This window comes from Chiloscyllium punctatum, chromosome 15 (assembly GCF_047496795.1).
Source record: "Chiloscyllium punctatum isolate Juve2018m chromosome 15, sChiPun1.3, whole genome shotgun sequence".
In the NCBI taxonomy this organism is placed as follows: Eukaryota; Metazoa; Chordata; class Chondrichthyes; order Orectolobiformes; family Hemiscylliidae; genus Chiloscyllium; species Chiloscyllium punctatum.
Window position 1 is genome coordinate 54,901,908 of NC_092753.1, and position 24,054 is coordinate 54,925,961.

General features: G+C 41.0%; 1 protein-coding gene across 1 annotated transcript in view; it reads right to left on the reverse strand.

Annotated features, from left to right (window-relative positions):
- The window catches only part of efhc2 (EF-hand domain (C-terminal) containing 2), a 118,252-nt gene that overhangs the window by 1,140 nt on the left and 93,058 nt on the right, over window positions 1–24,054 (reverse strand). The window contains exons 11-14 of the mRNA XM_072585167.1: window positions 19,986–20,119; window positions 17,004–17,201; window positions 7,234–7,326; window positions 6,686–6,788 (exon numbers count right to left, since the gene is read on the reverse strand). Of these exons, the coding sequence (XP_072441268.1) occupies window positions 6,686–6,788; window positions 7,234–7,326; window positions 17,004–17,201; window positions 19,986–20,119 (528 nt within the window). The remainder of the gene's footprint in view (window positions 1–6,685; window positions 6,789–7,233; window positions 7,327–17,003; window positions 17,202–19,985; window positions 20,120–24,054) is intronic.

The window sequence follows — 24,054 nt, forward strand, 5'->3', positions numbered from 1 at the left end:
AAAAGAAGGAAGCATATGTTAGATATAGCACATTAAAAACAGAGGAGATGCTGCAAAAGCTTGAAAAGGAAATTTGGCAATTAAAGAGGGGCCACCAAATATCTTTGGCAGATGGGATCGAGAAAAACACCAAGGCTTTTTATAAGTATATTAAAAGTAAAAGGATTACCATGGAAAGAGTGGGACTTATTAGAGACTAAAGGGGCAACTTGCGTATGGAACCAATGAATGTGGGTAACATCTTAAATGTACATTTTTCATCTTTATTCACAGAGGAGAATGACATGTAGCCGGGTATTTCACTTGGGATGGTGAGGTTTTAGAACATGCGAAGATTAATCAGGAGAAGGTATCAGATGTTTTACACGTGCTTATGATGGCACTTCAGATAGACCCTGTCTGCTCTGTCTATTTCTTTTCCATTTTTTTCTCTTTATGGGTCATTTGTGTTTATTTTTTCTTCTTTCTTCTCGGTGACGTCCTGAACGCCCGGGACACAAAGTCCTCTTTTCAGTGTGGACTTGGATTCATGGCTTTGCAAGGACTCAGCGTGGTGGCTTCTCAGCCTGGTGTGGTGACATCCCGACCTGGCGTGGTGGCATCCCGACCTGGCGTGGTGGTTTCTCAGCCTGGTGTGGTGGCATCCCGACCTGGTGTGATAATTTCTCAGTCTGGTGTGGTGGCATCCCGACCTGGCGTGGTGGTTCCTCAGCCTGGTGTGCTGGCATCCCGGCGTGGCGTGGTTATTTCTCAGTCTGGTGTGGTGGCATCCCAACCTGGTGTGATAATTTCTCAGTCTGGTGTGGTGGCATCCCAACCTGACGTGGTTCCTCAGCCTGGTGTGCTGGCATCCCGGCGTGGCGTGGTTATTTCTCAGTCTGGTGTGGTGGCATCCCAACCTGGTGTGATAATTTCTCAGTCTGGTGTGGTGGCATCCCAACCTGACGTGGTTTCTCAGCCTGGTGTGGTGGCATCCCAACCTGGCGTGGTTTCTCAGCCTGGTGTGACAGTCTCCAGGCATAGCAGGTGCAGGCCTGGTGTGGTGATCCCCCGGCCCACTGTGGTGATCTCACAGCCCACCGTGGTGGTCTCTCACTGGTGCAGTATGGCGGTTTCTCAGCGGCATGTGGCAGTCTCCTGGCACAGCCTGGCGGTCTCTTGGTGGCCCAGAGTCATGGTCTTTTGGCAGCCCGTGGCAATCCTTTGGCCTGGCATAACCTCAGCATGGGCTTCCAGCCTTGATGTAATTTCAGAGGCCCCTTTCTGCCTTGAGAGCTGAGAGATGAAGCCCAGTGTGGGTTATAGTCAAGGCTCAGTGTGGGCCAGAGGCTAGGTGCCAGTGTGGACTGGGTTGGAAGAATTGTTGTTCTTAATTTCTTATCCTTCTATTTTCTAATTTATTCCTACAATCTGTAATGCTAGACTTCTTATTTCTTTATTTTCTATTTTCTTTTCCAAAGAACTTGTACTGAAGAATTTGTACCGAGGTACCTTGTACCTAAGATGGCACCATAAGTGGTGACTTGTAAACTTCTCACTGTACTCAGGTGAGTACACGTGACAATTAAAATAATTAAATTCAATTCATTTCAATAAATCCCCAGGTCTGATGAGATATATCCCAGGTTGCTGCTAGGGCTTTGTGAACATATTGAATATTTCACTGGTTGCTGATGAAGTGCTAGATGACTAGATGATAGCTGATGTGGTTCCTTTGTTCAAGAAGGACTAGAGGTCCAATGGGAAGGTAAATTTTAAAAGATTTACTTCAGGAGTTCAGCGTTCTTCACCTTTATTCGGCAGCAGTTGGAGTGGGAGGAGCGACAGCGAGGACCAGAGGCCCGAAGGGAAGGTGAATTTTAAAAGATATAAAGGTTTAACTCGTGTATTGGCGGAGCGCACACTAAGCAGGAGCAGAAACAGGGACTGCTGGGTAAGTGTGGCTTTATATTTGGATGGTTGCTTGACCCGAAACACTACTCGGGTAGTGTCTCCCACCTGTCCTCCTCCTCTAACCAAAAAGGTTCTGTGCGCTAATTGGTAAGGTGGCTGGTTTCTTTATTTTTTTGTTTAGTTTTTCAGTAGTCTTGTTGGGAATTTAGAGTAGTGGGAATGGAGGTTAGGGCAGTTGAATGTTCGTCCTGTGGAATGTGGAAGGTAAGGGTCACCAGTAGTGTACCTGCTGACTGCATCTGTGGGAAGTGCATCCAACTCCAGTTCCTCGAAAACCGTGTTAGGGAACTGGATCTGGAACTGGAAGAACTTTGGTTCATTTGGGAGGTGGAGGGGGTTATTGAGAGGAGTTACAGGGAGGTAGTCACACCTCAGGTTAAAGAAGAAGATAGATGGGTTACTGTCAGGGGACGGAAAGGGAACTGGTGGACAGTGCAGGGATCCCCTGTGGCTGTTCTGCTCAACAACAAGTATACCATTTTCGATACTGTTGGGGGTGACGACTTACCAGGGGTAAGCAATGGGGCACAGGTCTCTCGTACAGAGTCTGTTCTTGCTGCTTAGAATGGAAAGGGGGAAAAGGAGCAGAGCATTAATCATTGAGGACTCCATAGTTAGGAGGACAGATAGGAGGTTCTGTGGGAACGAGAGAGACTCACGATTGGTGTGTTGCCTCCCAGGGTTCGTGATGTCTCTGATTGTGTTTTCAGGATCCTTGCTGGGAGGGGGAGCAGCCTAAATCATGGTCCGCATAGGCACCAATGACATAGGTAGGATATGAGGATTTAAAGCAAACTCAGGGAGCTAGGGTGGAAACTTAGAGTTAGAACAAACAGAGTTGTTATCTCTGGTTTGTTGTCTGTGGCAAGTGCTATCAAAGCGAGGAATAGGGGAAGGAGAGGAGTTGAACACCTGGCTACAGACATGGCGCAGGAGGGAGGGTTTTGGATTCCTGGATAATTGGGGCTCTTTCTGCAGTAGGTAGGACCTCTACAAACAAGATGGTCTTCACCTGAACCAGAGGGGTACCAATATCCTGGGGGGGAGGAAATTTGCTAAACTAACTCAGCAGGGGGATGGGAACTGAAATTGTAGTTTGAGTATATGGGAGGTTGAGAGTAGTGAAGTCAGAACAAAGATTTCAAGATTGCAAGAAGGCACCGGCAGGCAAGAATTTGATTTGAAGTGTGTCTACTTCAATGCCAGGAGCATCCAGAATAAGGTGAGTGAACTTGCAGCATGGATTGGTACCTGGGATTTTTATGTTGTGGCCATTTCGGAGACATGGGTAGAGCAGGGCTAGGAATGGTTATTGCAGGATTTAGATGTTTCAGTAACAACAGAAAAAATGGTACAAGAGGGGCAGTGTGGCCATGTTAGTCAAGGACAGTATTATGGTTACAGAAAGGACATTTGAGGACTCCTCTACTGAGGTAGACTGGCCTGAAGTTAGAAACAGGAAAGGAGAGGTTACCCTGTTGGGGGTTTTCTATAGGCCTCTGAATAGTTCCAGAGATGTCAAGGACATGATAGCAAAGATGATCCCCGATAGGAGCGACAGTGACAGGGTAGTTGTTATGGGGGCCTTTAACTTTCCAAATATTGACCGGAAATACTATAGTTCAAGTACTTGAGAGGGTCTGTTTTTGTCCAATGCGTGCAGGAGAGTTTCCTGACACAATATGTAGACAGGTCAACAAGGTGCGAGGCCATATTAGATGTGGTGCTGGGTAATGAACCTGGCCAGGTGTTAGGTTTGGAGGTAGGTGAGCACTTTGGTGATAATGACCACAATTCAGTTTTGTTTACTTTAGTGATGGAAAGGGATATGTATATACTGCAGGGCAACAGTTATAGCGGGGGGAAAGGCAATTATAATGCTATTAGCCAAGATTTAGGATGCATAGGATGGGGAAGGAAACTACAGGGATGGGCACAATTGAAATGTGGAGCTTATTCAAGGAACAACCACTGCAAGTCCTTGATAAGTATGTACCTGTCAGGCAGGGAGGAAGTTGTCGAGTGCGGGAGCCATGGTTTACTAAGGAAGCTGAATCTTTTGTCAAGAGGAACAAGAAGGCTTATGTTAGGATGAGATATGATGGCTCAGTTAGGATGCTTGAGAGTTGCAAGTTAGCCAGGAAAGACCTAAAGAGAGAGCTAAGAAGAGCCAGGAGGGGACATGAGAAGTCATTGGTGGATAGGATCAAGGAAAACCCTCAGGATGTCTATATCAGGAATAAAAACATGACTATAGTAAGATGAGGGCCAATAAAGTAGTGGGAAGTTGTGCATGGAGTCAGAGGAGATAAGGGAAACGCTAAATGAATATGTTTCATCAGTATTCACACTAGAAAAAGACAATTTGTTGAGGAGAGTACTGAGATACAGGCTACTAGACTAGATGGGATTGAGGTGCATAAGGAGGAGGTGTTAGCAATCCTGGAAAGTGTAAAAATAGACCTTAGAATTCTCTGGGAAGCCAGGGAGGAGATTGCTGAGCCCTTGGCTTTGATCTTTATGTTATCATTGTATACAGGAATAGTGCCAGAAGACTAGAGGATAGCAAATGTTCCCTTGTTCAAGCAGGGGAGTAGAGACAACCCTGGAAATTATAGACCTGTGAGCCTTACTTTGGTTGTGGGGAAAGAGACATATAAGATAATCAGAGAGTTAGATAGGTTGGACAGTGAGAGCCATTTTCCTCTGATGGTGATGGCTAGCATGAGGGGAAATAGCTTTAAATTGAGGGGTGATAGATATAGGACAGATGTCAGAGGTAGGTTCTTTACTCAGAGTAGTAGGGGTGGGAACACACTCCCTGCAACAATAGTAGATTTGCCAACTTTAAGGGCATTTAAATGGTCATTGGATAGGCATATGGATGAGAATGGAATAGTGTAGGTTAGATGGGTTTCAGACTGGTTCATAGGTCGGTGCAACATCGAGGACTAAAGGGCCTGTACTGCGCTGTAATGTTCTATGTTCTAAGAAGGGTAACAAGGATAAGCCAAATAATTATAGACCAGTTAGTCTAATATCGGTGTGAGGGAAATTATTGGAAAAAACTATGAAGGAAAATATAAAAAAATACTTGGAAAGGCAGCCATTTAATCAGAAATAGCACAGATTTATTAGAGGGAAATTTGACTAATTTAATGGAATTGTTTGAAAAGGTGACTAAATATATTGATGAGGGTAGTGTGGTTGACATGGTTTACATGGACTTTCGCAAGACCATTTGACAAAGTCCCATGTGGAAGGCTTGTCCATAATGTAAGAGTCCATGGGATCCAAGGCAAGTTGACAAACTGAATCTAAAATTGGCTTGCAAATAAGAGGCAAAATATGATGGTGGAGGATTATTTTTGTAATTGGAAACTGTGATTTACCACAGGGATCAGTGCTAGGACCCTTGCTGTTTGTTATGTACATGAATGACTTGGATGTGAATGTAGAAGATATAATTAGTAAGTGTGCAGATGACATGAAAATTGGTGGTGATGTTGATAGTGAGGGGGATGGTCTTGGGTGACAGTCTGATATTGATCAGCTCGTAAATTGGGCAGAGCAATGGCAAATGAATTTTAATTCTGATAAGTTGAAGCTGCTGCATTTTCGGAGGTCTCATGAGGCAAGGATATACACAATGAATGGTAGTTCCCCAAGGAATACTGAGGAACAAAGGGACCTTCGTGTACAAATCCATAGATCCTGGAAGGTATCAGCACAGGTAGACAGGGTGGTGAAGCAGGTATAAGGGATGCTTGGCTTCATTAGCCAGGGTGCAGACTTTAGAGCGAGAAAGTGTTGTTATAGTTTTATACAACATTGGTTAGGTCATGGATGGAAAACTGTGTTGTCATACAATTGGAAGGACATGATTGCACTGGAGAGGGTGCAGAAAAGATTAACCAGGATTTTTCCTGAGATGAAAAGTCTCAGGTGTGAGGAGACACTGGATGGGTTGAGTTTGTTTTTCTTGGAGCAGAGGGGTATTCTAATTGGGGTATACAAAATTGTGAGAGCAGATCATGAGAATGTCTTCCCCATAGTAGACATTTCTAAGACCAGAGGGCATATATTTAAGATGAGGAGTAAGTGGTTTACAGAAGATCAGAATTTTTTTTTAGCCCAGAAGGAAGTAGATATATGGAATGTGTTGCCTGAGAGGATGTTGGAGGCAAATACTCTTGCAACATTTAAGAAGCATCTGGATGACTAATAAAATGCTAGGGTATAGAAGGCTATGGACCAAGTGCAAATATCTGGGAATTGAGTAGTTTGGTGTTTGTTAGTTGGCATGGATGTGCTGGGCTGAAGGATCTGCTTCTATACTGTATGACTTTGAGATTCTAATTTTGTCGGTAAACAAGAGATTCTTTTCTCTTTTTGGATATGATCATTGCCTGGAGCTTGTGTGGTGAAAATGTCACATATTATTTATCAGCCCAAGCCCAAATCCAAGTCTTGCTGCATGAGGGCATGGATTGCTTCATTATCTGGGCAGTTAAGAATGTACTGAATACTCTGTAATCATCTCAAACAACCCCAGTTTGAGTTTCACAAAAGTCTTGCATTAGTAGAATATGTATCCTTACATAATTATTGAATTTTATTAACACTTAAATATGTATTTTCAAATAAAATTAAAACGGACTAACAATCCAGTAATAACACTGGGCTTCTGAAAAACAACTAAATAAAGTATATGTTGTATTATGTGTCCTACCTCCAAAGGGTGTTTTATGTCTACATGGGGTACAGGGTTTTCGCGCCAGTTCATGCCTAAGATAAGGTTCCGGTAAGCCACTTGTCCATTAGCACCTAGAAAACTTTAAAATTGTTTTGAAATAATTGTGGTAAGACAATAAAAACAGTGTTGTATTCTTATAAATTGCTGAAGTAAACTCCCCGGCCTCATATCATCTATTTCCAACATTCTGAGTGACCTCAAAAAAAATCTTTCATTAAATAATGAATGTGAAAGCTACTTCCAGATTCAGGCAACACTGCAAGGTATTTTCTCAGACCTGCAATGCCTATTATGAATTCTTTAGAAAGCTGCATTCTAATTTTAATACAGAATTTAAATCATCCGGATGAGGAGCACTATTTCAGTTAGCCTGATTTCTTAATTTGAAGAGGATTAAAAGTTAACAGAACTCTGAGCCACTGACAAGACTCTATTGCTGGTTCTGTGACTGTGAATGCTAAATAAAATAAAATGAATAAAGTGGATTGCATGTAATAGAATTTTGATTTGATTTATAAACTTACTTTGAAATCATTTCATCAAGAATATCATTTGGTATAGGTAGCTGGAAACCTTTCAGAATATTTCTACTTTCCTGGACTGGCAAAAATCCAGTTCTGTTTGAGAAAAAGAAAGAAAAACAGCATTATATTAAACAGCTCATAACTTACACACAATGGTGAGTATAATGGTTGTCTAGTAATAGTTCAGTTAAACAGAAAAAAATCCATCAAAACATTTGATGCTGAATTTCCACATTTTCTTCAGAATTTATGTTATTGTGTAATATTTATACGAAAATATGCAATAAATCTGCAATTACTGATGAACACAATTTTCCATGATATTTTTAGCAATGCAAATCTTGCACCTGCCATATTCCCTCAGTGTGAAGCTGCATTGTTCAAGTACACAGGAGCTTCCAAGATTACTGACGCTCCAACAATCAGTGTAATTTTCAAGAAAGGAAATGGTAAGAATTTCAAGAATGGTACTTAACAGTGTATACTCTTCTGTTATCATTCCCAGTTCTGATTTTCTTACAAATTTAGGCCTTGCATTTGTAGAATATGTATCCTTTCCATCCTTTTTGAACTTTAGTTACTGGTAAATATGTTACAAATGAAACTGAAATGTTACAGATCTGAAGAAAGCATCAGCTTTTTAATATGTGTTTGCATCGATTTTATTAACTGACATTTGACTGCATTTTAACATAGATCTTTCATCTCTTCCATAAATTTTGTTTTAATCATAGAGTCATAGAGCTTGTACAGCATGGAAACAGACCCTTCAGTCCAACTCGTCCATGCTGACCAGATTCCTAAACTAGTAGAACATAGAACTTAGAATAGTACAACACAGTATAGGCCCTTCGGCCCTTGATGTTGCGCCAACCTTTAATCTAATCTAAGATCAAACAGACCTACATACCCTTCATTGTAGTAACTTCCATGTACCTATCCAAGAGTCGCTTAGATGTCCCTAATATACCTGACTCTACTGCCACTGCTAGCAGTGCTTTCCATGCACCCACCACTCTCTGTGGAAAGAACTGACCTCTGACCATCTCCCCGAAACCTTCCTCCAATCACCTTAAAATTATGCCCCTTCATGATAGTCATTTCCACCCTGGGAAAAAGTCTCTGGCTATCCACTCTATCTATGCCTCTCATCATCTTGTATGTCTCTATCAAGTCACCTCTCATCCTTCTTCACTCCAATGATAAAAGCTCTAGCTCCCTCAACCTTTCTTCATAAGATATGCCCTCCACTCAAGGCAGCTTCCTGGTAAATCTGCCTCTACATCCTCTCTAAGGATTCCTCGGATTCTGCTTGACCTGCTGCTGTGAGTTTCCAGCATCACACACTTGACTATCAACTTGGAGATCGATGGATGTGAACCCCAAGATCCCTCTGTTCCTCTACACTGCCAAGAATCCGGCCTTTAACCCAGTTATCTGCATTCAAATTCGATCTTCCAAAATAAATCACTTCATGGTTTTCCAGGTTGAACTCCATCCACCATTTCTCAGCCCAGTTCTCCATCCTGACAATGTCTCGGTGCAACCAACAATAGCCCTCCACACTATCCACAACTCCACCAACCCTCACATCATTGGCAAACTTACTAACCCACCCTTCCACTTCCTCATCCAAGCCATTTATAAAAATCACAAAGAGCACAGGTCCCAGAACAGATCCCTGCAGAACACCACTGGTCACTGAGCTCTAGGCTGAATACTTTCCATCTACTAACATCCTCTGTCTTCTATGGGCTAGCCAATACTGTATCCAGACAGCCAAATTTCCCTGTATCACATGTCTCCTTACCTTCTGAATGAGCCTACATGGGGAACCTTATCAAGCGTTTTGCTAAAATCCATATACAGCACATCCACTGCTCTACCTTCATCAATGTGTTTTTATCACATCCTCAAAGAATGCAATAAGGCTTGTGAGGAATGACCTGCCCCTCACAAAGCCATGCTGATTATCTCTAATCAAACTCTGCTTTTCCAAATAATCATAAATCCCATCTCTCAGAATCCTCTCAATAATTTGCCCACTATCTACATAAGACTGACTGGTCTGTAATTCCTAAGATTACCCCTATTCCCTTCCGTGAACAAGGGAGTAACATTTGCCACCCTCCAATCATCTGGTACTACTCCAGTGGACAGTGAGAATACAAAGATCATCACTAAATGTGCAGCAATCTCTTGCCTTATTTCCCATTAGAACCTTAGGTATATTCCATCTGGCCCATGGGACTTATCTATCCTCACATGTTTAAAACTTTCCAGTACATCCTCCTTCCTAACATCAACCTGTTTGAGTCGATCACATTGTCCTCAGAAATGTCAAGGTCCCTCTCAATAGTGAATATTGAAGCAAAGTATTCATTAAGGACCTTCCCTACCTCCTCCGACTCCAGGCACATGTTCCCTCCACTATCCCTGATCAATCCTATCCTCACTCTGGCCATACTCACATAAGTGTAGAACGCCTTGGGGTTTTCCTTAATCCTTGCCATCAAGGCTTTTTCATGCCCCCTTCTAGCTCTCCTAAGTCCATTCTTCAGTTCCTTCTTGACTACTTTGTATCCCTCTAGAGCCTTGTCTGATCCTTGCCTTCTCAACATTAAGTAAGCTCCCTTCTTCCTCTTGTCGATGTTCCACACCTCTTGTCATCCAAGGTTCCTTCACCCTGCCGTCCCTTCCTGCTTCAGTGGAATAAACCTATCCAGTACTTGCAGCAAGTACTCCCTAAACAACCTCCACATTTCTGTTGCGCATTTCCCTGAGAACATCTGTTGCCAATTTATGCACCACAGTTCTTGCCTAATAGCATTCTGATTTCTCTTAACCTAATTAAATAGTTTCTCATGCCATCTGCTCCTATCCCTCTCCATGACTATAGTAAAGTTCTGGGAGTTATGATCACTATCATCAAAATGTTTTCTTACCAAGAGATTTGACACTTGACCTGGTTCATTGCCAAGCTCCAAATCCCATATGCCTCCCCTCTAGTCAGCTTATCTGCATATTCCTGGACACACCTGACAAATTCTGCTCCATTAAAACTATTTGCACTAAGGAGGTTCCAATCAATATTAGGGAAGTTGAAGTCATGCATGACAACAACCCTGTTACTTCTGCACCTTTCCAAAATCTGCCTCCCAATCTGCTTGTCTGTGTCTCTGTTGGTATTGGGGGTTTATAGAAAATTCCCAATAAAGTGACTGCTCCTTTCCTGTTTCTGACTTCCACCCATACTGACTCTGTAGACAAACCCCCTTCAATGATGTATCTTTCTGCAGGTGTGATACTATCCCTGATTAGCAATGCCACTCTCCACCTCTTTTACCTCTCTCCCAATTCCTTTTGAAACATCTAAACCCTGGAACATCCAACAACCATTCTTGCCCCTGTGATATCCAAGTCTTCGTAATGGCCACAACGTCATAGCTCCAAGTACTAATCCATGCTCTAAGTTTATCACCCTTATTCCTGACACTTCTTGCATTAAAATAGACACACTTTAACCCATCACACTGACTACAACTTTACTCTATCAACTAATCTAGTTCCATTTGCCAGCACTTGGCCCATATTCCTCTAAACTCTTCCTATTCAAATAACATCCAAATGCCTTTTAAATATTGTAATTGTACCAGCCTCCACCACTTCCTCTGACAGCTTATTCCATACACATACCACCCTCTGTGTGAAAAAAGTTGCCCCTTAGGTTCCTTTTAAATTTTTCCCCTCTCACCCTATACCCATGCCCTCTGGTTCTGGACTCCCCTACCCAGGGAAAAAACCTTGTCTATTTACCCTATCGATGCCTCTCTTGATTTTATAAACCTCTATAAAGTCACCCCTCAGCCTCAGATGCTCCAGAGAAACCAGCCCCAGTCTATTCAGCCTCTCCTGAGAGCTCAAACCCTCCAACGCTGGCAAAACCTTTGTAAACATTTTCTGAACCCTTTCAAGTTTCACAACGTCCTTCCAATAGGAGGGAGACCAGAATTGCACAGAATATTCCAGAAGTGGCCTAACCAATGTCCTGTACAGCTGCAACATGACCTCCTAACTCCTATACTTGATGTTCTGACCAATAAAGGAAAGCACACCAAATGCCTTCTTCACTATCCTATTTACCTGTGACTCCACTTTCAAGGAACTATGAAACTGCACTCCAAGGTCTCTTTGTTCAGCAACACTCCCCAGGACCTTACCGTTACGTGTATAAGTTCTGCCCCGATCTGCCTCTTAATCAAAGCAAAATATGCACTCAAATCAAATTAAGATAAGGGAAAATCATACTATTTGATGCATTGTGATGGAGCAGGAGTTACAGCATAAACTAATTCTTCAAAGACCTAAGGAACTGTACATTAATAACAAAAATGATGGGAGTGGGCACTATCAACTTCATCACAAATATTTACACATTACTCTACTGCCTCAAACTGTTCTGCTTGTGCCAACTGAAGTGGCAACAGCACTGCATCCTTCTGGGTAACTAGCAGATGCTGAAAGAGTTTGTGGCCTGTCTCCTCTTGTGTTGGGGAAGCTATAACTGGTGAGTTGTTGCCCCTCAGCCATGTCTCTTTCTTGGAATGCTGCTTGAACTTCTCTCCCTTATAATGGTGTCTGGAAAGGGTTCCTCAGAATGACAGCAGAATACTGTTGCTGACTTGAAATACTATTTCAATAATATTGTATTCATGTCATATTTCAGATTTTCTTTATTAAATAGGATAGAATGGTTCTTAAATTGTAATGTCTTGAACTAACAAACTAATGCCATAATTGTCAACTTCCATAATAATTTTAAGATGGTTACATAGCTCTTGTATTCCTGTTGAACCTTATAGCACCGCTGGGTTTAATATGCTTGCATGAATTAACCAACTGACATAGAACATTCATTAGAATGCCAGAAATAATACTTCAGAAGATAATATGCATAAAATTAATTTGTACTGATAATTGGGGTAAAGAGAACATAATTAGTGGAATGCCTATTTCCATTCAGATCAAGATAGCTTAGACACAAAATATACCTATTCACATAATTTGCATGAATATTGTGAAAGTTTCTGGAGCTCCAGTGCTGGTCTCCTTTTCACAGTGTTTCTGGTAACTTATGTACGTGACAGGAGATACCAGGGAGTGTTGGTAAATGGTGTACTGAAAACAACAAATTCTGGAGATCACAGTGGGTCTTCCATGGAGAGACAGCAAGCTACTGTTTCAAGTCTAGATGATCCTTCATCAGAGCTGGTGAAGTGTGGAGGGGGCAGCATTTATGCTCTTGCTGGGGAGGGATGTGGTGGTGTGTAGAGTGCTGGGGGAGGAAAAGATGTTGATAGTTCAGGTTAAGCGATGGGAATGAGAATGGCAGAACAATGGTGTGTCTAACTGCCAGACTGGAAAGATGCTTCATGCTACCATCAGGATCTTGAAAGATTTGTTCATTTTGCCTCCACTTTCCACCCGTCTATAACTTTAACATCATCTCTTCGTTTCCTCAACCTCTCCATCTCCATTTAGGAGAATAAACTATCCACTGCCATCCACTACAAAGCCACTGATTCCCATAGATACCTTCTTGACAGGTCTTCCCACCCCACATCATGCAAGAACTCTATCCCATTCTCCCAGTTCCTTTGCTTATCTCGTCTCTGTTGTGATGATGTCACCTTCCAAAATAGCACTGCTAACATGGCTTCCTTCTTCCATAACCGTGGTTTCCTGCCCACTGTGGTTGACATGGCCCTTAACCACATTCAACCTATCACTTGTGCTTCCGCCCTTGCCCCTTTTCATCACTCACAACAGTGTGACTGGGTTCCACTTGCCCGCACTTTTCAACCCACCAGCCTCCACAGTCAAAGGACCATTTTCCGTCATTTCAGACAACTCCAGCAGAACGCCACAACCATACACATCTTCCACAAGGATATACCAGTCCATGATGTTGCAGATGGACTTTGAGGATGATTCTGTTGCTGATGGCCCAAAGTGACTCATCAGTGCCCAGTCTTGAGTTTCATGATCTGCTTGAAGTCTATCCCATTTATCATGTGGTAGGTCCACACAACACAATGGAAGGTATCCTCAATAAGAAGACAAGACTTTGTCTTCACAAACACTGTGTGCTGGTCACTCCTACTGGTACTGTCATGGACAAATGCATTTGCTGTAAACTGAATGGTGAGCATGAAGTTATACATGTTTTTTCCACCTGTTGGTTCCTTCACCACCTGTCACAGGCCTGGTCTAGCAGTTATGCCCTTTAGGACTTGACCAGCTCAGTCAGTGACAGTTTTGCCAAGCCACTGTGATAAAGGAGATTGAAAACCCCAACTCAGGGTACATCCTCTGCCATTGCAGCCTCAGAGATATCTAAGTGGTGTTCAGTATTAAAGTGTATGGGGTTGGGATGGTACATAGTAACCAGCAGGAGATTTCCATCTCCCTTTCTGACCTGATCCTATGATAGTTCATGGGGCCTGGAGTCAGCTAGTACTACTGTATCAATCAAGAATGCTACATGGTTTATACAGTGGTACCTGTCTCCCAGGGACACATTGAAGACCTGTGTAATACCACTAATAGGGAATGAGTTACTCACCCAATATTTGTGTAAAATATTAGTTTCTAGTTTTACATTAAGGTTTGCGATTCCTGGAGCATTGGAGCTAGTTGTGCAAAAGGAGCGGCATGCATAAATTGGATGGGTTTCTGACTTCCATCTTGACAGAGCTGGGACCAACATCCTTTGGGGGGGGGGGGGGTTTAAATAGGGTTGTGTGGGTGGGGCTGGAGGCTGGTGGAGGTTGTGGATGTGGTTTTAATTTTGTTTGAATGCAGGTTTGATTTTAAGTGCTAGATGTTTAATATGACTCAGAGCAATACATCTGGATGTTTCATAATTCTTAATAAGTATGCCATGGGGAAATCTATCTCTTGTCTGAAGTTGTTGTGTGTGTATGGTTTTAGGAAGTAGCAGAACGTTTGAGTTGAAAGAGAAAAAAAGCACTTCAGGAAATCAAGTGCAGCAGTTTAAAAGCAGTTTACAAAGCAGTTTAAATAGATAAAACAAATTTTCTTGGTAGCATGTAATCATTAGTTGGTACTTTCTTCAGCTCGCAAATGTCTTACTATCATTGATAAAAATTAGAGAAAACTGCTGACACATTTCTGTGGAGAAATGACAAATCATTTAGAGAAAACTTCTATATACTTGAACAATGCAAAATTACAAATAATACAATGAAAAACTGGACCAGCCACAACAAGAGCAGGTCAGAGCTCAGAATTCTGTGGCAAGTAAATCACCTCTGCTTCCACCAAGTTTGTCTAATACAAACAAGACACAAATCAGGAGTGTGATGGAACACTCCCCACTTCCCTGGAATGACTACCGCTCCAACAACACTCCAGAAGCTTGACACCATCCAGGACAAAGCAGCTTGTTTGATTTGCACTTCATTCAGCATCTGAAAGCTCACTCTCTGCACCACCAATGCAGCAGTGAATATCATTTTCAAGTTACATTGCAGTAACTCATGCAGGTTTCTTTGACTAAATGTCCCAGATAGGCAAAGATTACTACATAGTAGGCCAAGGGCAGAAGATGCAAGGGAACACCACCATATGCATCCCTCAAGGTACACACCATCCTGACTTTGCCACTGCTTTACTGTTGTCAGGTCAAAATCTTGGAACTCCCTTCTTAACAGTACTATGGATGTACCTGCATTGATTCAACAATGTGTCTCACCATTATCTTCACAATGGCAAGTAGGGATTGACAATAAATGGTGGCCTAGCCAGTGATGTCCACATCACGTAAACAAAGAAAAACCCTGACAGATATTGGCAGAAGTGAGATTTGTATCACGAAGAATTGATAGAATTTAAATTTAGCATGAAAGCAGCAAAAAATATGTAAATTTCCTGAATCCTTTTAGCACCTTGATGATATAACAATGGTCTATGTATTAAATAGAATGAGAAAATTCAGGACCCAATGTTAATAAAAATAAGCAAAACCATATGAATGTTTCTTCAAATTGTAACGTTAAAGCTGATTACATATTTTAAATGAAACATTTAAACCATCGATTAATTTGAAAACTCGTGAGTTTTAGTAAAATTTCAACTCATCTGATATTTAAATCTTGTTACTTCAAATGATGTTGGAAATGAAAACCACAGAAAACTGAAAAAATGTCTACTGTTGGGTAACCTCATCAACTCATTGATGGAGTGGAGCAGTTCCATGTAAAATGGACACAACTATGAGAAGAGCATATGGGTCACTCTGGATGATCCCTCCTGGGGACCAAACATCATTTTAATCGTAAACGTTTCCAATACAAAAATATTAGAGAAAACAGAAATATCTGTAACAGTCAGTTCTTCTAAAATGCATGGTTCCGGAATTTTGCAACCCCACATTATAGAAAAATTGCACTTTAGAAACAGTGCTTAAAATGATGGCGTGTTTAATCCTGTTACAGCCAACACACATTTTAAAAGTTTGCATTGTCGAAACAGCATCCCCAATTTGTCAATTGTGGTCCAGCGAATTCGCATAAATGAAACACGCATTATAACAGAACAACCTGTATTTAGATCTTAAGCTGGTCTGTGTGCTAGCAATCAAAATTTTCCTAGATAGCCTGCACATTGGTTTCCGTGGTGTTAATCTACTAACTCACTTTGCTCTGTAGTACAAAACCGAAATACTACAATTGCCGGAAATCTGGAACAAAAAAGTGTGACAGAGGCATTCTACTGAATGCCCTTTTCAATTCATAATTACATGTCTTCGACTATGGCTAATGCTGGTAAAATTGCCTTTGTTGTCCACTCCTAGCAGCCCAGAGAAGGTGGAATTGGTGTCACAACTAAACAAGACAGTTTCCACACTGTAAGTAATCTAATCTAAAAAAAGACTTGGTTGGCATTGCAAGCTCATTTTCCTAAAGATCATCTATGAACCAACTTTTATAGTTAGTTGTCATGTGCTTTGGTTAGGGACAGTAAAATCAGATGAATTTTCCCCTCCTGGTGCTAACCCTGCTAGAAGATACTTGTCTATGATTTGTCCTAATTGCTTTTAGCTGTGATGCTGTTTATAATTAAACAGCCCAACATACTCATAGGCTAATGGACAAAGTATGGCCATTTGGGCAAAATATCAAATCAATTAGTGCTCATGTACTATGGCATAGCAGAAGGAAAAAGGGGAAAATAATTGGCAAAATATTGTCCTATCCAGTGTGTTTGTAAACGCATCTGAGGCAATAAATTCTCTTCCTTTTCATTTTTCACTGGTTCTGTTTAATTATATACTATTTTAGAATCATTAGTAAATTGTTGAGGAAGTGAAGAAAGATTAGATAATTGACAGATGAATTTCATATAAAATTGTCTACATTAAAATTGTACTTTGATACCAAAGATCAGAAGCATGATGCTTTAAGGAGCATTTTGGTATGAGGTGAAATCAAATACTAAAATTCTCATACACCTTCTCAGTTGTGGTTGCCTAAAGATCAATTGAAAGAAAAACTTATTTCTAGGAATCTAATTAATTGATTTCATAAACACAGATGTTTAGAGACCAGTATTTTAAAACTGCTGGGCAAAGAGTATAAATTGAAAAACATAGATAAAGTGCATAAATATTACCACACAGAATCTCTGGAAGAATACCAGGAATTTACTATGATAACCATTCATAATAATGACATTATGTTTTTTACCTTTGTCGATCCTCATACATGAAAGCCTCAGATATTTTTGTAAAATCCTCAAAAGTGGCCTTTCTCAATGCCTCTTGGACAACATGCAGTATGAGACAAATGTCTGTTTTTTGCTGTTCACGAATGCTATAGTAGCGTCCAATTGTCATGATTTCATGTTCAGTGAGCAGTCCTTCTCCAATCTGAATCACAATATTCCTGTTTATAAACAAAAATTAAATACATTCTTACAAGTAGTAATAACAATTAAAATTTTAAAATGAAACAAAATTCAAACTTCCAGAGACATTGTAGATGTACATTATTGATGTAATGTTACCTGATAAAACAAGGCAATATTGTAAGTGTTGTTAATCTGAAATAAAACCACAAATACAGGAGAAACCCAACTCCCAAGAAAAGTCTTTGGACTCGAAATGTTAATTCTGTTTCTCTCTATACAAATGCTGCAAGATCTGCTGAGTTTCTCCAGCAGTTTCTGTTTTTATTTAGGTAAAATAGCAGAAACATTTTTCTTCAAGAAAAATTGCAAGACATAACCCTCAAGACAAGTGGAACCAAACATCAAAATTGCAATACATAATCAGAGTGTGAAAGAGATGAAATTTCAAAAATTTAAGCAATATCATTAAATGTCAAGAAATATTCACTTAATGTAAATTAGCAGGTAATCAGTCTCAGAAATTAATACAAAAACTTGATAAAAGACAGAGAAATTTTCAGGTGATGGGAATTCTCTTCATTGTGTACTATCACCCCTGCTTTTTGTTCAAAGGTTTTGTGGCTCTTCTGCGAGTTAGCTCAGAAAAATGGGAGAATCCCCAAGGGAACTATTTTCCAAGAATCTGTTTCCAAGAGCTATTTACTAAAAAATAAAACCACATAGCTCACAATTTCAACAAATGAATTATAGTCTACAAAAGAAAAACTAACAATTATACTCTCTTAAATAGTCAATACAATAAAAATGCAATGGACACAATTACTTACTTTAAATTGAATGTTTTAGCTCAATTTTCCTCATACACCTATTACAGTTGCAGCTATAAATAGTCAAGACTCATCAAAAGTTGAAAGATTAACCAGCTTGTCTGGGTTATAATGTCAATTATTTGTATACAGCCAAAACTTTCTTGAGCCTCTGTTCACTTCCAGTAAGGATGCTCCTTCAAATCTCTTCTAACTATCATATGGTAGCAAACACCCCACAGAATATAGACATCTCCAGCAACTTAAGCCTAGCCATCTCAAAACAAAACTCTTTTGGTTCTAACATTCTTTAACTATGGAGTTTTATATCTAAATCTCTCTCTCAATCTCTCTCTGTCGCTCAGTTTGTCCATATCAGAAACTCAACAATTGATTGTGAAATCCTTCAATAATCAAGAGCTTAACTCTTTTAGCCAACTGAATTCTGCTGGCAGAAATGTTTCCTTTGCTCCACATGCTCCAGTACAATATCCACTACAAACCCACTGACTCGCACAGTTACCTTGACTATACATCCTCACACCCTATTTCCTGCAAAAACTCAATTCAGTTACTCCCAGTTTTTCCAGTTCCCTTGCATCTGTTCTGATGATATCAGTTTCTATAAGGAGGCCTCTGAAATGGGCACTTTCTTCCTCAACCAAAGATTCCCTACCACCTTGATTGACACAGCCCTCAGCCATGTCCGACCCAACTCCCACACTTTTGCCCTCACCTATTCTCTTCCACAACACCATTAGGGTTTACCATCCCACCAGCATCCATATCCAAAGGATTACCAGCATCCTGCCACCACCAGCAGGTACATATTCCCCTCCTCTCCCTTGTCAGCCTCCTGCAGGGACCATTCCCTCTGGAACACCTTGGTCCACTCCTCCTCCACTACCAATGCCTTCCCAGACTCCCACAGAAACTTCCCATGCAATCACAAAAGGTGTAGCAGCTGAAATTTACTCTCTCTCCCTTCTCACCATCCAAGGCCCCAGACACACCTTCCAGATGAAGCAGCAATTTACTTGCATTTCACTCAATCTAGACAACAGCAGTCACTATTCACAATGTGGTCTCTTCTATACTGGAAAGATGAAACACGTATTGGGTGACTGCTTTGCAGAATACCTATGTTCTGTCCACAGCACTGACCTTGAATTTTCTATTCCCTGCCACTTCAAAATACCACCCTATTTCCTGGCCAACATCTCTGACTCAGGTTTGCTGCCGTGCTCCAGTGGAGAGCTCAATATCAAGTTCAATAATATTAGGGCCTGAACACCTTCTTCCATGTCCTTCTACAACCCCCACATACCAGGCCTTGTCATCATATAGGCTGCTACCACAATCAACCTGATTCTCCCAGGTGACCATTGCCCATTCCTTTGTTTCCCAACTGTTGATATCTCTCTCTGGGTCCCATCTCTACCTATCATTTACTCCTCCCCATCACCCCACCCTATTTTCAGCATATATACCAATCATCTCCTGTTTATACTCTGCTGAAGGGTCGCTTGACCTGAAACGTTAACTCTGCTTTCTCCGCGCAGATGCTGCCAGGCCTGCTGATTTCTTCAGCAATTTCTGTTTTTGTTTGTAACTTCCAAATTAATCTGCTTGAATAGAAAACTATCATTGCGAACATATTCATTCCTAAAATTAATTTGTTGACCTTCTTTTCTACTGTTCTGCTCTCAAGCAATCTGGAAGGAGATTCCTGATCAAGGGCTCCTGCCCGAAACGTAGATGTTCCTGCTGCTCGGATGCTGCCTGACCTGCTGGGCACCACTCTAATCTTGACTCTCAGGCAATCTGGTCAGCTGATCATTTACTAGAACCCAGCTTTTCTTGTTAAATCAGAAATCAAATTCTGGCTATTAAGGATCGATCGCGCCAAGATATGATACAGGTTTCTCCCCAAAAGCAGGTGGGTCATCACAATATATAAATGAATATTATGAGAAAGCATTATTAGTTAGCTGCAAAACATATCAAACTCACCTGAAATCATCATAATTAATTATACCAGTCCTTTGAGGATCATGTGCTGAAAGCATCCTTTTTATTTCAAGGGAATGTGTTTCACCAGTTGTTTTGAGCTTTGTCAGAATTGTGCAAATATTGGCCTTTTGATACTAATACAAGAGATGTTGAATAAAAATAAAGTTGAGATGAGAACATAGACTGAAACAAAACAATAAAAATGCTTTAGACTGAACTGTTGTCAATAACAAAAAAAAATACATTTTCTTCTGTCCATTAACACAACAGTTAAAGCAACAGCTAAAGTAATGATATAGTTTATTATATAGTTCTCATTCTTTTTCACTTACTATCACTGTCAATAGTTTTGACAGTGATATCATTATATCCTTGTCATTCCTAACTCCTGTGATTACTATATATACTGTGCAAAAGTCAAGTATCTGAGAACCAATATTTAGCCAAAAGGGTCGATCAATACATGAATAATATTTTTGGAGGTTGAAATATATGAGGGTGGGTACATCTACCAGAAAATGGGTTAGATTCTGGATAATCACTTTGTATCAGTGTTCACTGAGGAGAGGGACATGATGAATGTTGAGATTAGGGACAGAAGTTTCATTACTCTGGATCACATTGACATAAGTAGGGAAGATGTGTTGGGTAGGCTAGAGACAAATCCCCAGGACCGGATGGGATCTATGCCAGATTGCTGAGGGAGGCAAGAGAGGAAACAGCTGGAGCCCTGACAGATATCTTTGTAGCATCCTTAAATACAGATGAGGTGTCGGAGAACTGGAGGGTTGATCATGTTGCCCTCGTACAAGAAGGGTAGTAGGGATATTGCGGGTAACTATAGACCAGTGAGCCTGATGTCAATGGTAGGAAAGTTGCTGGAGAAGGTACTGAGGGATAAAATCTATTTATATTTGGAAAAGAAGGGCTTATCAGTGATGGTTTTGTGTGGGGGAGATTGTGCCTTACCAACTTAATAGAATTCTTTCAGCAAGTGACCAAATTGATAGATGAAGGAAGGGCTGGAGATGTCATATTCATGGACTTTAGTTAGACGTTTGATAAGGCTCCCCATGGTAAACTAATAGAGAAAGTGAAGTCACATGGTGTTCTAGCTAGGTGGATAAAGAACTGGCTGAGCAACAGGAGACAGAGTAGTAGTTAAAGGGAGTTTTTTCTCGAAATGGAACAAGGTGACCGGTAGTGTTCCATAGGGATCAGTGCTGGGGCCACTGTTGTTTGTGATATACATAAATGATCTGGAAGAGGTCTCTGTTGGTATGATTAGCAAGTTTGCAGATAATATGAAGATTGGTGGAGTAGCAGAAAGCATAGAGGACTGTCAAAGAATATAGATAGACTGGAGAGTTGGGCTGAGAAGTAGTAGATGGAGTTCAATCCAGGCAAATGTGAAGTAATGCATTTTTGGAAGTCTAATTCTAGAGTGAATGATACGGTAAACGGAAGAGCCTTGGGAAAAGTTGATGAGCAGAGAGATCTGGGAGTTCAGGTCCATTGTACCCTGAAGGTTGCTGCACAGGTGGATAGAGTGGTCAAGAAGGCATATGGTGTGCTTGCCTTCTTCGGACAGGGTATTGAGTATAAGAGCTGGCAGGTCATGTTAAAATTGTACAAGACATTGGTTCGGCTGCATTTAGAATACTGTGTACAGTTCTGGTCGCCACATTACCAAAAGGATGTGGACGCTTTGGAGAGGGTGCAGAGAAGATTTACGAGGATGTTGCCTGGTATGGAAGGTGCTAGCTATGAAGAGAGATTGAGTAGGTTAGGATTGTTTTCATTAGAAAAAAGAAGATTGAGGTCTACAAAATCATGAAGGGCATAGACAGGATGGATAGAGATAAGCTTTTTCCCAGGGTGAAGAATTCAATAACGAGAGGTCACGTTTTCAAGGTGAGAGGTGAAAAGTTTAAGGGGAATACACCCGGCAAGTATTTTTCACAGAGGGTGGTAGGTGCCTGGAACACGTTGCCAGCAGAGGTAGTAGAGGAAGGCACAGTAGATTCATTTAAGATGCGTCTGGACAAATTCATGAGTAGGTGGGGAGCAGAGGGATACAGATGCTTAGGAATTGGGCGACTGGTTGAGACAGTGGATTTGGATCGGCTCAGGCTTAGAGGGCCGAAAGGCCTGTTCCTGGGCTGTAAACATTCTTTGTTCTTTGTTCAATCTCCCAATGTCACACTTTGTTGGTATTTCAGTTAAATTACCAATACAGAAAGGTTTTCTTCAAAGCAAGTGCAAAAGCAGCCAAAAAGTATTTTTGTTACTTAATTTTTTTCATAAAAGAAGAATCTCCATGGAGACAGACATTTAATTTATATACTGCTTGGTGACACTGTGAAATCTGGGCCTTCTATCATTGTACAAAAATTATTTCTCTTCATAAACCTGGTACACCATCCGGTGTTGACTTTGAAATCTGCAATGACTAATTATTTTAAAGCAAAATATTGTTCATTCTGGAAGTCTGAAACAGTTGCAGAAAATGCTGAAGCAACTCAGTGGGTCTGGAAGTACCTGTGTAGAAAGAAACAGATTTAACAGTGTGAGTCCAGTATGACTCTTCTTCTGAACTTCTGAATCTTTCTTCTGTCCATGTCATTTCATTATCTCAATACCTGGATATATCCAGATTTAGACTGAAAAATGACAAGTAATATTTGCCCTACACAAATGCCATGCAGTGACCATCTCCAAGAAGAGACAATCTGAACGCTACCCCCTGACATTCAATGACATTACCATCACTGAAGACCCCACTACCAGCATCCTGGGGGGTTACTACTGACAAGAAAATAAACTGGACAAGCAAAATGTAAATACAGTGGCTACAAAGCAGGTCAGAGATAAGGAATATTGAAGCAAGTAACTGACTTGCATATTCACCATCTACAAGGCACAAGTGATGGAATACTCCCCACTTGCCTGGATGGCGGCATCTCCAACAACACTCAAGAAGCTTGATTCCAGCCAGGACAAAACAGTCCACATGACTGGCACCATATCCTCAAACATCCACTTCTTCCACCACCAATACTCAGTAGCAGCAGTGCGTACTATCTACAAGACGATACTTCAGAAATTCACCAAAAAGCTTGAGCACCTTCCAAACCCATGACCAATTCTATCTCGAAGGATAAGGGAAGCAGATTCATGGGTACACCACGTTCTGCTAGTACCCCTCCAAGCCACTCATCATCCTGACTTGGAGGTATTTACTATAGCTCCTTCAGTGTCACTAGGCCAAAATCATGAGATTCCCTCCCAAATGAGATTGTGCGTCTACCTTCAACACACAGACTGCTGTGGTTCAAGAAGGCAGCTCAACAGCACCTTCACAAGGGAAAATAGGGATAGATAATAAATGCTGGCCCAGCCAGCAATACTCCCATGCCACGAGTAGAATTAAAAAACACACTATGAGCTTGTATTTACTGTGATAACCTTAACAATGCCTTTTGAAAATCAAAGTAAAATACTGATTTCCCCTTTATCCACAGTGCGTATTACTTCTACAACGAACTCAAATACAGGGTATATTGGTTAAATATGATTTCACTTTCATATGTTGACTCTGCCTGATTATCTTGCACTTACCTAAGCGCCCTGCTATAATGTATAATATCTTCCTTTTACTGACATGTAGCTAACTTGCCTGTAGTTTCCTCATGTCTGATTCACACCCTTTTTACTGAAGAAATTACATTCGCTACTTTCCAATTTTGTTTTTAATTCGTTCATGGGATGAGGGCATTGCTGGAACAAAACCAGGAACATTTATTGCCCATTCCCAATTTCTCAGAGGGCAATTAAAAGCCAACCACATTGCTGACAGCCTAGAGTCACAAGCAGGTTAGACCAGGTAAGGATGGCAGCTTCCTTCCCTAAAGGAGATTAGTGAACTGAATGGCTTTTTCTGATAATCAACAATGGATTCACAATCATCATGAGACCCTTCATTCCAGATTTTTATTGAATTCAAATTCCACTATCTGCTATGACTGGATTTGGAACAGCCTCCCCAGAACATCACCTGGTCCTCTAG